Source organism: Falco rusticolus, chromosome 4 (genome assembly GCF_015220075.1).
Source record: "Falco rusticolus isolate bFalRus1 chromosome 4, bFalRus1.pri, whole genome shotgun sequence".
Classification (NCBI taxonomy): domain Eukaryota; kingdom Metazoa; phylum Chordata; class Aves; order Falconiformes; family Falconidae; genus Falco; species Falco rusticolus.
The window spans coordinates 100090053-100104517 of NC_051190.1; the positions used below are offsets into that span (position 1 = coordinate 100090053).

At 43.2% G+C, this 14465-nt stretch overlaps 2 protein-coding genes across 9 annotated transcripts in view; one reads left to right on the forward strand and one right to left on the reverse strand.

The window, feature by feature from the left end:
* CAPN7 (calpain 7) overlaps window positions 1-6641 on the forward strand; it is a 35722-nt gene extending 29081 nt beyond the window's left edge. For 4 of the 5 annotated variants that reach the window (XM_037383365.1, XM_037383361.1, XM_037383362.1 and 1 more), the window contains 3 exons: window positions 1066-1196; window positions 2329-2421; window positions 2503-6641. In XM_037383365.1, coding sequence (XP_037239262.1) covers window positions 1066-1196; window positions 2329-2421; window positions 2503-2647 — 369 coding nt within the window. In that variant the 3' untranslated portion in view covers window positions 2648-6641. The remainder of the gene's footprint in view (window positions 1-1065; window positions 1197-2328; window positions 2422-2502) is intronic. The other variant, XR_005103649.1, reaches the window with a different exon arrangement.
* Window positions 6642-7741: 1100 nt separating this feature from the next.
* SH3BP5 (SH3 domain binding protein 5) overlaps window positions 7742-14465 on the reverse strand; it is an 84210-nt gene continuing 77486 nt past the window's right edge. For 3 of the 4 annotated variants that reach the window (XM_037383367.1, XM_037383368.1, XM_037383369.1), the window contains 3 exons: window positions 13461-13680; window positions 9918-10178; window positions 9036-9217 (listed from right to left, as the gene is read on the reverse strand). In XM_037383367.1, the coding sequence (XP_037239264.1) occupies window positions 9036-9217; window positions 9918-10178; window positions 13461-13680 (663 nt within the window). Of the gene's footprint in view, window positions 9218-9917; window positions 10179-13460; window positions 13681-14465 lie in introns of all 4 variants that reach the window. The other variant, XM_037383366.1, reaches the window with a different exon arrangement.

The window sequence follows — 14465 nt, forward strand, 5'->3', positions numbered from 1 at the left end:
TTGTGCTTATTGGGTGCTGGCTTAGCAGTTACCATACTTAAAAACAAGCAGACAGATAACTTAATTCACAGTTTACCAGTAAAAGCAAGTTCTGCTAGATGTCTTATACTACAGTGGAGGGGTCACCTCTGGAGCTCACCAAGCCCTAGGGGGATTCCTGGAACTAAGTGCAGCAGAGATGAAAAAGGCCTGGAAAGCTAACAACACCCAGCAGTTTTTGGTTCCTGGGTAGTAGCATGGTGGGGGGAGAAATCCCCCTTGCTTCCTGACTTGCCATGTTTGATGCTTTAGGATGCTGAGTGTGTCCAAATTAAAATAACAAGAAAAAACGTTGCTCCTTGCTGAACTGACAGAAAGGGGAGGGAAGTACAGGAGAAATGGATCTCTGCTATAAATTTGTGTGAATGCTTGGCATGTCTTACAAGTCTAACCTTTCAGTTTAATGACTAGCAGGAGGAACTTGCAAACAGATGGCCTTTTTCTCAGTGTCTGAGCAGCATTTTTCCTTTTGTATGTCTTTGTCCTTGCAGAATCTGTCCTTATGGATATCTTGTCCCTGTAATGCTGGCTCTCAGAGTGCTTATTGGTGAACAGACAGGGCTGGAGGCAGTGATTTCAAAAGCAAAGGTTACAACACAAGTAGTGTTGCACTTCCTGTACTGCTGTCAGTTCTCATTTAGCGCATCAGAGGAGGGTCCGAGGGGGACAAAAAACCTCAACAAATCTGCATAGTCCAGTAGTTGTGGGATACATGGCAATATACATCTTCCACTAGATGCAGTTTGTCATAGTCAGAAACAGTCACTCATTACTTACCTAGTATACGCTGAAAAAATACAGTATACTTTGAAGGTATTTAAGGCTTTGATCGAGACGGGTGCAGGACTGCAGTGAAGCCTTCTGAATACTTAACAGTCTTTCACTTGCACTTTAAAATTAGGAGTGAGTACTAAAGTCAGCGACCTCTTTAAAGTGAGAGGAGCCTCTAATCTTGTTTGTGTGTATACATAAGCAATACAAATCCTCAGGATACGAGGTATTTTCTGTACTTCTGACTTCTTTCAGGTTAATGGACAGTGGAAAGGTCACAGTGCTGGAGGATGTGGAAATTTCAGAGACACATACAAAAATAACCCCATTTATCAATTCCAGCTGGACAAGAATGGGCCATTACTAATTGAGCTACGGGGACCAAGGTTTGTAGAGAATAACCATGCATCAACACAGCAAGAGTATTACATGCTAAAGATAAAGCTCCCTGAAAATCCAGAAGACAAGGTGTGGGAGGTGGCTCAGGCTAAGTGCTATCTGTGTTTCTAACTTCACCATCAATGGTGACTTAAACCTGCATGTCTGCTACTGAGGAAATCCTTGATCTACAAGGGAAGCAGAAACCTTTCTCCTTAGTTTCAGGATCTCAGCAGAGGGAGGCCTTGCACAGAAGGGAAGACAGTACTCTTTCTTCCTCTAAAAATTAAATCACAATCGTAATTCCTTTTCTTCTGTAGCAGAACTAATATGCAAGGTACTGAACCCCTCCAGGCTGTCAAACAATGGCCTATGCAGTAGCTTCAGCTCTGAAAGTGCGTTTACTCTGCCACTAGCCGGCCAGGAGAAGTATTGGATGTCAGTGCCCTGTGGAGTAGATCTACACAGTTTGAATTCCTTCGGCAAAATTCAGTCTACCTCAAAATACCGGTATACAGTGCTTCTAAATAGCAACATCTGACGTGCCGTCAAGTCTTTATCCTTTGCAAAGCTGCACCGTGGGCCTCACAAAATGGTAGCATGTCTCTATCCATCCTCCCCTCTTTGAGGAAACTCCTCCTCTCTGAAATGAAGATGAGTACTAAGTGGCTATACTGTTCTGTTAATTAAGTGGGGGTTTGTATGCACTTATTTCTGCACTTGTGGATCGTATTTGAGTAGTTTGAATGACAGGGGCAGCGGTGCCTGTCACATGCATTAAAAGCTAGCAGTGCAACATGAGCGATTCTGCTGAGATCGTGGACGCTGATTTCTCTTACTGATCACCCCAGGATCTATGTGGCATGGCACCAGCGTGTGTCACCTCAAGTTTAACTACCTGAAGTCTGCTTAAATGCAGAGGCAGATTTCTAGCATGTGTAGCTCCAAATCTGAAGTGTGTTCTGTCTTTCTCCAAATTCTACGTTCATGTTGTGGTAAGCGTGACTTAAAGTTTGTCACAAATGTGGCAGAACTTTTAGATGTCTTCCAGTTACACTGTGTAGTTGTTAATAAATAGCCCTCTTTGTGGTAACCCTGATGACCTGAATAACTGAAATAAGTCTGTCACATCACTTGCAGGCAATACAGTGTTGGCTTTGAACTCATCACGGTCTCAACAGTAGGAGATCCTGGTTCCTACGGCTTTCAGAAAAAAAGCAGTGGTGACTACAGGTAATACTCGCTTAATGGAGTCTTAAAGTTTTGAAACATACTGCAGATCTTGGTTCTAACAGGTAGTTTCTTTTATCATAGGTGTGGCTTTTGCTACTTGGAAGTGGAGAACATATTTTCTGGAGTTTACAACATTATCCCCACCACATTTCTGCCTCAACAAGAGGGTCCTTTTTTCTTAGATTTTAACAGTGCTACTCCTCTTAAGGTATTACAGCTGCAGTGAAGAGACAGATCTGCGCGTAACTGTTTGAGGTGGTTTTGATCTGAGAACAGGACAACTCTTACTACACATATGCATAAAAGAAAATTACATTCTAAGGTTGTAGCCAAAAGCATGAAATTACTGATTTGCCAGTTAATTGTGGTAGACAGCTGTGGGTTTTGCTGCTATGGTATTGGAGTGAGCACTATTCAACAGGCTTGTGAACAGGCTAAAACGCTTATATGCAAATGAACTGGCAAAACTCTATTGCAGATTTTTCCACACTTCAAATCAAAGTTTAGTGAGTTAAGAGTAAAACTACCATTGAAATTCTCTTCTCCCAAAATACCAGGGTATAAGGGTTTAAGACTTTATGCTTAAAAGTAAACATGTAAGGCAAAAAGTATTGTGTATTCTGCTTATTCAGTCTCAGGACCAAATAGCTTTTACTACATATTTGAGCTGCTATCTTGAATGTTTTCAGCATTGAACTAGTTCTCACAACTAAATGTAAGTTTACTACTGCTGAGCATATACTATTCCAAACTAACACGTTCAGCTTATCTAGAATATGTACATAGGAATAAAGGAAAAGGAATATTCCGGCTTTAGCCATTTCTGAAAGAAAAGCAATGGCTTTTTCACTCGTGTTACATGTACTTTGAGAGCTGTTAATTTCATATCTGTATTACTTTGTGCTATAATATTATTATGTACTAAAGTACTATGGCTTTCTTCCTACTAGCTGTAATCCAGATCAGCAGTGAAAACAGGAGGTTAGCCAGCAGTCGCACACAGACAGTGCCGCCTGCCCTTTGTTCAGCAGGTGTGAAAGGTTCTCATTGAAAGGTGCACTGTAAAGAGTCTCTGCACCTACTGAGGTAGTGAACCACCCACCATCAGCATCCCAGCAAAGAAATGTTTTATTCTCATAATTTTTAAAAATATTCAGCCTGTAGGGGAAGGATCATTTAAACCGCTCCCCCTAATAAACCATGGCTGTAAGAAATGCACTTGCCGATCCCATTATACAAGACTTCTTTGAAAAGATACCTTTCTCCTTGTAAGATGAAACCAGTGAATGAATTGAACACGTGGCCAGTGTTGTCAACAGAAGTAGGGTCAGAGTTCTCAAGAAAATTGTGGAATTTGCAGAACAAGATTTTTTTAGAAGCCCAATATATGTGCTCTTCCTCTGGAAGATCTATATATGTTGTATCTGAAGGTACCTAAAGGTAACAGAGCTTTTAATTTAAAAGTACTAACTGCCTCACAGATTCTAAATGCATTATTTTTTGTTGTCCTAAATTTTGGCGGACTTAAAATTCCACTATATTTGACAGCTGGGGGAGAGGGTGTTTTAAAAACAGCTATAGGAAGTTCTTTGCCAGTTCAGAGGGTTTGGCATTTTTCCAAGCATAAAGGTAGCATTTTCTTATTTTAGAGCACAGGTGCCATTTGGTCATTGGGAAACTGAGCACACGTGCTACAGGAGCACCAGAAATACCTGTGGGCTAAAATGATTACCATAAAAGTTTGCTATTAGCCCTCTCCAGAAAGTACAAGATACGCTTGTTTCATTTCCTTCACCAGACAGCTGCTTAACAAATGTCTAGCTTTCAAAGGGCACTGAAGGCACACGCCTCTCTGACTGCACTTCTCTCAAAGACCATCTGGGCTAGAAAATTTACGACAAGTGTGTCAGTGTGACTTACCTTTTTTTTGCAAGGAAGTTTCTGATGATTATTGCCACAAATCAACAGAGGGAACGGCGTGGGTACAAGCTGAGTGAAAAACAGATGGGGTTCTTTGTTGTTCTCCTTGGCTTTTGGAGTATGTGCCAAGGCCTGCTTCAGCCCTACAAAATTAAAATTTCATACCACTCATGTTTTCCCTACAACTTTGTGTTAAGTTTCTAGCTCAGACTAAACCAGAGTAGTAATGGCTCCTGCATATATTTTATCACCTATGAAGTTAGAGATAATTAGGAAGTCTCAACTGAGTATCTTTTTGACAGCACAAAAGGCAGATGCCAGAACTGCCAGCTTTCAGTACTAAGTTCTTGCACATCCTCTGCTATTTGGGATCAAGCTGGTAGACTGGCCTACAGTAAAATCTGTTGTTGTTCTTCTGTAGTTTGTTTCTACTCTGCAGGAGGGGGGGTTCTGTCTCTTACACACACACACACACCCACCCAATTCTGGATGAAACAAGCATAAGGCTCAGCTTCCATACTGTGCTAAACTAAAAGCAATGAATATACTCACTCTCTCATAATGCCAGGGCAAGGCATTAAGGCCAAAGGATCCTATCTGTACCAGGATACACTAACATGTTTTACACGTTACAGTACAGTCAGGGGATTTGGCTTATCCCCATAAATGCACAGGATTTAAGCCTTAGTGTCAGTGTCCTTTATAACACAAGTCCTATTCAAATATTGCACCGATTAGCTACAAGAATACCACGCTGTACGTTTCCTTTCAGATATAGGGCAGAATACTCAGGTGGAGTATTTAAAAGGAAATACAAAATAGTCTCAAAAATTCTAGTCTACAGGTTCTGGTTGTGGCAAATGAGTTTTACAACAAAGCTTTCTTAGGAAGAAAAGTTCATGTAAGCACTTATGACTTGCTTTGATATTTTCTGTCAAATACATGCTTCTATATTTTTTTTTCTATAAGTAAATCTGGAAAAATTATTTGAAAGTGAATTAATCCTTAGATTTTTCAACAGCCTCAGGTCAATATCTAGGTTAAGCCTTTCTTTGCCCTATACCATTTAGCATTTTTTGATCCATATGACATACAATAATTCCATGACTGTATCAGCATCTAATGTGATGCAGCAAGACTTTCAGAAAGGAATAAGGCTGCATGTGCAAAAATTTAAATAGCTGCACAACAGCTCAGGCTATTACAAATGTACATTGGTCATTATGATGCACCTCTTGACCCTTAAGTCTTCTCTGCCTGTAAACGTGTAATTCAGGTTTTTAAACATTAAAATAGAAAGACTCATAAAACATACCATCAAGCATCCCACACGCATAAATTGTTTGTCAGACACTGTACAAAATGAGGGTGATAACTGACAAAACAAAAGCCAGTTGCTTTAAGGGTCTGTAAGAGGATTTACACTTTCTTCAATTCACTAAGGAAAGACTACTTACAAAGAAATTATTTTTAATTTTCTATCAGTGGCACAGAGGGATAACTAGAGATTGCCTCTTCAGAAGTTCTGACATTCTCCTCACATGCTGCACAACCTTTCCTGTGTGGTTTATTTTTAAAAAAAAAAAACAAACCAAAACCCAACACACCTTCTTTGAAGCTGCATACAAGACCCCATAATGCTGCTATTTATAGTTCAGGACAAGACACACACCCCAAAGCCCACGCATCCCCCAGTTTGTTTTATTAGGGAGGCAACAAGTTAGTCCTCCATTAGTCCAAGCCATCAGCTCTCAAAGACTCAGTGAGAGGTCATGCCATAGATGAATGGTATGAGCAGCTTCCATCCCATCTGCCCCATGCGTCTGAGATTCAGTTCTAGTTCCCTGATGCAAGTTTCTTGTGACTTTTGTAAAGCAGTTATGCACTTGACCATATAATCTATGTGGTATTTGAACAGCCGATTATTTAGAATTAAGTTTACATACACACAGTAGAGGGTTTTGACATGCAGTCAGCGAGGACATTTAAATTGTTTGATAATACCAAAGAGAAGCAGAATTCCTAGGTTAACATCATTGTTTATACATTCTCACTTCAGGGCAGCTGAAGTGATCACGTGTACTTTGATACATCAGAAGCTTATTTTTATATCCATGAAGGCAGCTACCATAGTGTCACACTTCAGAATGCACAAAGAGCTCCAACAGAAAAGTAGCTGGAGAAAGCTTGTTCATTTGCCTGTACTCCATAGTGATGTGTGTTCATTTAAGTTTGTCATATTTATCATTACGGCTTTTATGAAGTTTAAAATAAAATGAGTTTTCCATTAATTTATTAGACACGCAGCTCGGCCTGTTTGCTTGCACGTCTGAAAGGTGATTTACCTGCCAAGCCTGAGGGCAGACTTGCTGCAGCAGAAGGCTGCAGCAAGATCTTTACACAAATCTTGCAGAAGTATGGTGTAAAAGCAGGTTCCACACCCTTTTGAACTTCCTGATCAGTGTTTTTACCCTGCAGAGCTAAACCCAATCAGCACATAAGCAAGGCAGCACAGAGCTATTTTTATATCCTGTTGAGCATAAAATCAATTCGTTGCCCAAGTGCAGGGAGTTTAGGTTTCCAGTCAGAACTGGCAAGATGGGAGGCAAAAACTGGCAAGAGCGGTTAACAAAACAAAACAAAACAAGAAAAACACACACCCCATCAAAAAAACACCCAAACAACCCAGAAAGATGTAACGGGTTGACTGGCAAGTCTGCAAAAATAAGATACTCAACCACAAATACCTCTGCTAATTTTTCTAACTGTATGCAGCACAGACAATAGTTTAACTACAAAAGTCTAAGCAAAATATTTAGTGCCACGTGGCATTTCATATTGAATACTGTCAGTCTTGGCTTTTTCCCCAAGTAATGGCCACATCAGAAGGTGGAACCACAGACTTCTTTCCCAAGCATTTACTGGGCTGGGAAATGCTAGCAATGGAAGAGTGAAGCCTTCAGGTCTTCAGAAGATGTAAATGTATAAATATTTAAAGCTATTACAGCTTAACAGCTATAACATGTTGAATCTAATTTTTATGAAAATGCGCTTCTTTACCTCAAATCCTTTATGGCCTCACAGCGAGTTTCAGCGGCATGAAGTACAGAGGTTTTATGTAAGCAAATACCTTCCTTTTTTCTGCATACCAAGGAATTTTGGAAAACTTGACTAAAGCTCTGGTCTCACGCCATTCAGAATAAAAACTTAATCACATATGCAGGGATCCAGGAAGCTGGAAGGAGGTAACAAGTTGTCCACATACCACGAGGGAGTCCAATACCAGAGTGTCATGGGGCTGCAATCTTCGACTGGAAGTGGATATTTAAAGACTAAACTTGCTGTGGGAGAAGATTCAGTTCTTGACACTTGAGATAGACTTCACTTGCACAGACTCAAAATGTGGAAAACAAAAATGTTTACTGTAGTGTGAAGAATCTTACATTAACTTTGAGAATAGATACACAAGCTGTGGCAGGAACAAAATACAACAGGACTGCAAAAACATAGACTAGAAAATACTTTGGGCAATACTAAAATTAACAATTAAAATCCCATCAAATTAACAATATAAACTGATGTTTTAGATAAAATGGTGCTTTCAGAAATGCTTAGCCACCAAAACTGAAGAGTCCTAGGATTTTTACTACCACTTATTAGCATAATTACCAGACACTACTACTGCCTAACAGCTGCTGGCAAAACATGCCCATGCCCTTTCTAGTTTTACTGAACACTTTCTCTAGGGCATACTAAAATCCCAAGTCCCTTTAACAGTTATAAAACCCCACACAGTACAACTTACGAAGAAGCTTAAGAACACATTGTCAATCTACACTGGCAATTCCTTTTCTTCATGCATATTTCAATGGCGAATCCCTTATCATAACTGTCCTGAAAACATCTATGACTTCCATTTTTGAGCAAAAAAAACCCACTTAAAGTGCTGAAAAATAATACTTCACTTCGGGGGGGAGGGAGGGGGGCGGGGGAAGGGCAAGGGGCCTATCAACTCTTTTTGGTCACTGGGCATCACCCTTAAGATCCAAGCCAGACTCGGGAAGGTGGCTAGAAAGGGCCTGCCACCGCTGAGCGTTACCATTGCCTATCTGTCTGTCTCAACACTGTTTTCTGTAGGCACGACTCATCTTTATCCTTTCTGCGAGCACCAAGGGAAGAGTGAAGGCTTTTAGACACCACACATGCAACAGCTTTCCTGTATACAAAATATTTCTACAGTTTCAGCATAATACAGACAAATACAGATGTTTAAAGAATATGCCACTTGTACTCAAGAGATCCACTGTATCTAAAGAGCATTTCATTCTACAAAACTGAAGCCAAACTGCACTGGGCAAATGTTTGGCTTGAATTTCAGACCCCCCCCAACTGGCATGAATTTACACGGGAATATTACTAGTTATTGCTTCAGCCAGGCTGCTACAAAACAATTTACAAAGTCTGTGAAATATGAGCACAGCTTAAACATTTGATAACTTGTCCGGCCTACAAAGGATTTACTGAATAAAAACTTCAGCCCTCTACATCAATTAGACTTCTTAGTGCAGTTTTAAATTCTTAGAGTAAACACTTAAGATTTGGCATATATTATTGGCACAATGTTCTTCAAACACCTAGAAGTTCATGTATAAATATTTGTACTCCCATTAATCAGGACAGGGCAAAAGGAGGACTCAGCCAATCTGGGCAGCTTTTCTGCCAGCGCATATTCCCTCTTTGATTTTCATGCACTGAAGGGAGAGCTGCTTCATTCGGTTATCCAAAGCCAGCCCTTCAGCGGAGCTGCTCCTGCTGCTGCTCCTATTCTTGTTCACTCTGTCGCTTGTCTTGTTCTCAGCCCCTTCTGCCCTATCCCCTGCAAAGAAAGGATTAAACTACATGTTAAACCTGGATTTCATTCTGTAACTTAAGCTTCAAGTGGGTGCCTCTGCAGCTTCCTTTGCCAAAGAGTGGGAAAAAAAAATATATAGGAGCAGGAGCAAGATGCTTTAACAAAAACGAAGTTGGCCTTCCAAGCCGTGTACATCTTGTGCACTGCATCAGCAAATTATGGTATAAACAGCCTTAGGTTGGAGAACACAAAGAGCAGTGGTAATCCTCTAGTCTGAGCTTATCAGCAAGGGCTGGCACAGCCTGCAAGAGGTTCCTTTTGGCACGTTATTTGTTTGTGGTTTTTTTTCCTGGGAAGCAGGATTTTCAGCAAAACAACCAACCAAAAACACAACCACCAAAAAAACCCAACTAAACTCAGATTTTCCTTAAAATAGATGTACCATCAGAATCCCACTGATCGCTGATTTTGTGAGAAACCTCAAACCCCTCCACTGAGACAGAACTGGGGAACCTTCCCAGCCAGGAGAACAGTAATTAAAACATTTTGGATGTCATTATTAACTGCGAGATGCAGGGCCTTCAAGAACTGCCTTCCCCAAAGATGCGGCCAGTGGGTCAGAGCTCAGTAAGCTGGCGATATGCCTAGGGGAGCTGAGAAGGTTTTCCTGCTCCCTTTAAAAAGCTGAAAAGCATTGGCCCAGGACGTATCCAGCTGTGCGTACCTCTTTCAGCTTCACACTCGGGGGAGGATGCCCCGCTGCATTCGCTTCGGGGGCCAAGGACAGGAAAGAGCATCCCAAACTCTGAGAGGGATACAGGGCTGGGCAGATCCAAGCTTCCAGGTCGCGTCGCAGGAGGAAACTGAGTGGGCACCTCACAAGGACTCGTAGCACCAGAGCTGAAGCTGGACACTGACTGAGTTTCCGAATCTTCTTCGGATATGAAGCTGCTGCCATTATCATCCTCAAACACTTCTGAAGCCACTGCAATGTTCAAAGAATATTTCAGTTAGCAGGGCTAACACCCTCCAGGCACGTTCCCGGGCAAAGGCAGTTTCTCAGGTTTGCATCTTCTGCACATGCATGCACTGCTAACCCGCGGGCTGCCTCTTCTCATGCTCTGCCCCCTTTGCAAAGCCTTAACCCAGCATTTCATACGTGGATTATGAAGGCCTGATTCTGCTTTGAGGAACAGCACACCTGCCAGCCATGCCATGCAAGACCAGCTCTACACTTGCTACTGCTCCTCATGCCAAGATGCTTTTGGATTTTTACTGTCCCTGGTGCCCCCTGCCTAGCTGGCCTTGTTCTCTTGTGGTCTGTGGTACCTAACTTAGGCCAGTGCCTAGTCCCGTGTGCCTGCCTCACCCAGCACCATCTTGATCCCAGCACAGACTCCTGGCTCCAGGGGCAGATTGCTTCCACCTTATTTTCCCACTTTCGGAGTTAAAATCCGGCACGATCTCCCAAGATCTCTTTTTGGATGAGGATCACCAAGCAACACCAAATTAAAAAAAGCCCCACCCACACATACAATTTTTCTTGTTCAAGTTTGCTCAGATCTGAATTCTAGTTAAAGCAAACCAACTCCAAACTCTCTGGCTAAATCAGGCTGCTGGGTCTTTGTTAGCAACAGGAGGAGAAATCCATTAAAGAAGGTTCCATTTTGTGCAACATAGGGGTGTAGGTTTTGCTAAAATTCAACATTTTTCAATCTTGGCTCATTGCAGGATGGGGACCTATGAACTAAAGACTTCTGCATACAAGTAGTCCCACCAGGATCAGAAGGTTTTTTACATGCATCAGCCTCTACACAACAAAAGCGTGTGCTGGAATCACACTGGTCTAAAGAAGTCCCACAAACAGCAAGACATTTACAGTGACCTGAGGTTATCTCCAATTACACCTTGCAATTCCTGCCCTTGTTAGAGAGACTCAGAACCGCCTTGAAAGAGCAGCAGGAGCCAAGCAGAAGCATTAACACAGTGGCTCAAAGAAGTTTCAAAATAGTTCTTTGGTTACCCTGGCAGCCTGGGGCTCACATGCACCACTCGGACACGAAGGGTGCCAACAGAGGCAGCTACTGTCATAGCTATTGCAAGGAGGTCCAGCCTCTTTCTGCTGTATTTGCAGATTGCAGAACTGTACTTGCACATCAGAATTGACCTAAAAGGCTTCAAACATAAAACTGATAACAGATTATCCACCTTCCTGAGCCCCTTCCAGGGGACTCTGTGCTCAGAGACAGTTTGTGGTTTGGGTTTTGTTGGTTTGTTTTTAATGATGTCAAATCCAAAACTGCAGAGCTGCCTTTCTTCTCACTTGCTTTGTCTTACCAATATACGGTGAGCAATACAGGTAACTGCAGGGGGTGAAAGCAAAAAAAAAAAAAAAAAAAAAAAAAAGGGTTGGGCAAAAAAGATGTTTCCAATTACAGGAGTCCTCTACTTGGCAAGAAGCAGTGACACTAGCCAGTCTACAAGCGGCACAACTTAAACTGTAACTTACTCATCACCACCTAAACTTACTATAACACACAGGAGCATCTGCTAGGGCCAAGAAATTGTTGCTGATGATTTGGTGTACTATTCAACTCCAGCAGACATAAATCACGATACAAAGGACCTTGGTGGAAAGCCCCCCACGTTAACAATGCATGAGAGCTGCACCTGTCAAGGCTATTTTGGTTATGATGTCTTGCAGGCTGCTAGTCCTGCCCAGTCACAACTCAGTTCTGTGTTGGCACTAGATGCAACCTGGAGTCCTTCCACCTATGTCAGGCTGTGCAACTCAAAGAGAGGGATAGACCCATGCTGCCAGTCCTTGCCTGCGGCCTCAGCAGCAGCCAGAAGGGCCAGCAGCTTGTTGCTCTGAATTAATTTTCCTGGTTCTTTCTGGCCCTACATACCAGGCCCCTGAACTCCTTCAGCGCAACAAAACCCTCCACTCACTTACACCCAAGGCTCTTGGAAGGCCTTCTGCACGAGGAGGAGCACTTGTGGGTATCCCAAGAGGCAATCCTTGTCTAAATGAGAAAGGCTCAACTCTGGCTCTTCATATGCAGCCATACCAAAACCACAACGCATCAGCTGGCCCAGACACTGCGCCTGCTGTGGCAACTCAGGTCCCAGCTACACAGTACTGAGTGACAGCTCCAGCACATCATGCAAAAACTGCCGCTGCAGAGAATGGAGGCCAGCCCAGGGCTGCCTCCCAGCTCTCACAGCACAGATGGGCTCTACTGTGGACCTACATGGCCCCGCACCAGTACGCACCACTGTCTACAAGGCAACTGCTTATTCAGCCTTCGGGCACTGGGGTTGTGTAATTATGAACTCCTGCAATCCTGACGTAGACTTTTCCCTGCAGAAATGGAGCTGAAATACAAATTAAACTGGGATTTGTGGATCCGGGTAGAAAAAGACTTTCCACATGAAGAAGGAGAGAAGGTGTCCAGGAGGGAGGAAAAAGTGGGCTACATGGAGTGTTCATCTATTCACTTTCATCCAGAGCCAGGACAAAAAGCGAACTCACAATACAACAGACCGTTCCAGTGTGTGCAACCCAAGGACCCCACGTGCCTAGAGATTAGCTAGGCTTGCAGCGTGCTCAGTGGTTGCTGCTGTCACCCAAGAGAAACATCTCTCACACAGAGCCTCTCAGTGCACTGCATTAGCACATTGCTGCCTCTTTGCTTCCCTTATTCACAGCACACGTGCTCTGCTGAAATCACATATTGACAAAAGATCCTACAGTGCAAAGGAGCTTAACCCTACACCCCTTCTGTGCGAGCATCATGCCTTTCTGTACTGCTGTAGCTCTTCCACAGGCCCAACGCTGCAAGACAAGTGCATGATCCAAAATATCTGTTTCCAAACAGCACCGCCACCTCAACAACCTGGCTGAGTGATCTGCAGCAGCCTGTGACCACTCCAGGCAAGTCCCCGACAGCAGCATCACTGGCTTAAAAATAAGAAACATCCTTTGAAGTGCTTTAGTTCTGTTCCTTCCATACAGCACTGTACAAAAAATAACAGTGATGTTAAGGGAACAGCTGTTGCACTTCAACTCACATCCTTCTCCCTTGAAAACTGGCTATTAAAGAATACAATCAACTCCTGTAATAATGAGAAGCGTTACAAGTTAGCCACAGTCCCACAACAGCCAGCAAATTTCAAACTGCAGAACATGCAGATCAACCTTCATCTCAGCATTTCTTAGGACACCCATGGGATATTCCCAGACACGGGAGTGCTCTGTACTCACTGGAGATGGTGTCTGACTCCGGTTTACTTGCTGACAGGTCTTCCACAGAGGTATTGCTCCCTTCAGCACCCACACCACACCCTCGAGGCCCCATGGCAGTGGACCGTCTCCTCTCGTGAATCTCATCTGAGATCATCTCCAGGTTCTTCAAGGCAGTCTTATACTCCCCCTTTGCCAGAGCCAGTTTTGCCTGCAGGTCATCCACTGTTTTCTTCAGTTGCTAACAAGGAAGACAGGTATTACGTGTGCTTTCATTATGAACAACATGCAGTATGCAGTTCTCTGTTGCATATCCACGTGACTTGCTCTGCACAGGCAAGCTAGCATAAACCAGGGTTGGTATCTAGGTGATGGGAGAGTTCATAATTCAAGAACACACCAGCACAAGCAGTGGCGCTTGAGAAGGAGACAGCAGCAAAGCAGACAACGGTAGCCAGGGGCTGGGATTACCTCTGGAGTATGGCAATGGCCCAAACTAAGCATAAACCAGGGGTCCCCTAGTTAACATGCAGGATCTCTTACTAACGCGAATGCAGCTCTCAATGGTATGTCAATGCTTATCCTACAAGGACTCCTAAAGGTTTGCTGGCAGCCCCTGCCTGCAGGGCACAGCATGGCTGTGGGTCATCCCCAAAGGGGCTAAGCCTCACTTTCCTCTAAGCACCAGACCCATCGCTTCTTGGTTACTAAACTGGTAGATTACAAAGCAGCAACCCTCCAACCCTGACAGCTGTAGTAGAGCAGTTTCCATGTCCCCAGGTGCAAAGCCCACTCTACAGGAAGGGCAGAAGTGTTGTACACCCTGTCTCCCAAAGTCAAAACTGCTTGTATAACTGTAGCTGTCTCAACTCTGTTTTATATTGTACATTAAAAGCAATCTGTGCCATCTTTTGTATTATATTTTACACAGTCACCCTGCTTCAGGAAGGCACTGAGCAGCTGTCGTGGAGAAGCAACAGGATCCCAAACAGTGGGCCTATGCTCACGGAGAAAAGGGGGATTCTC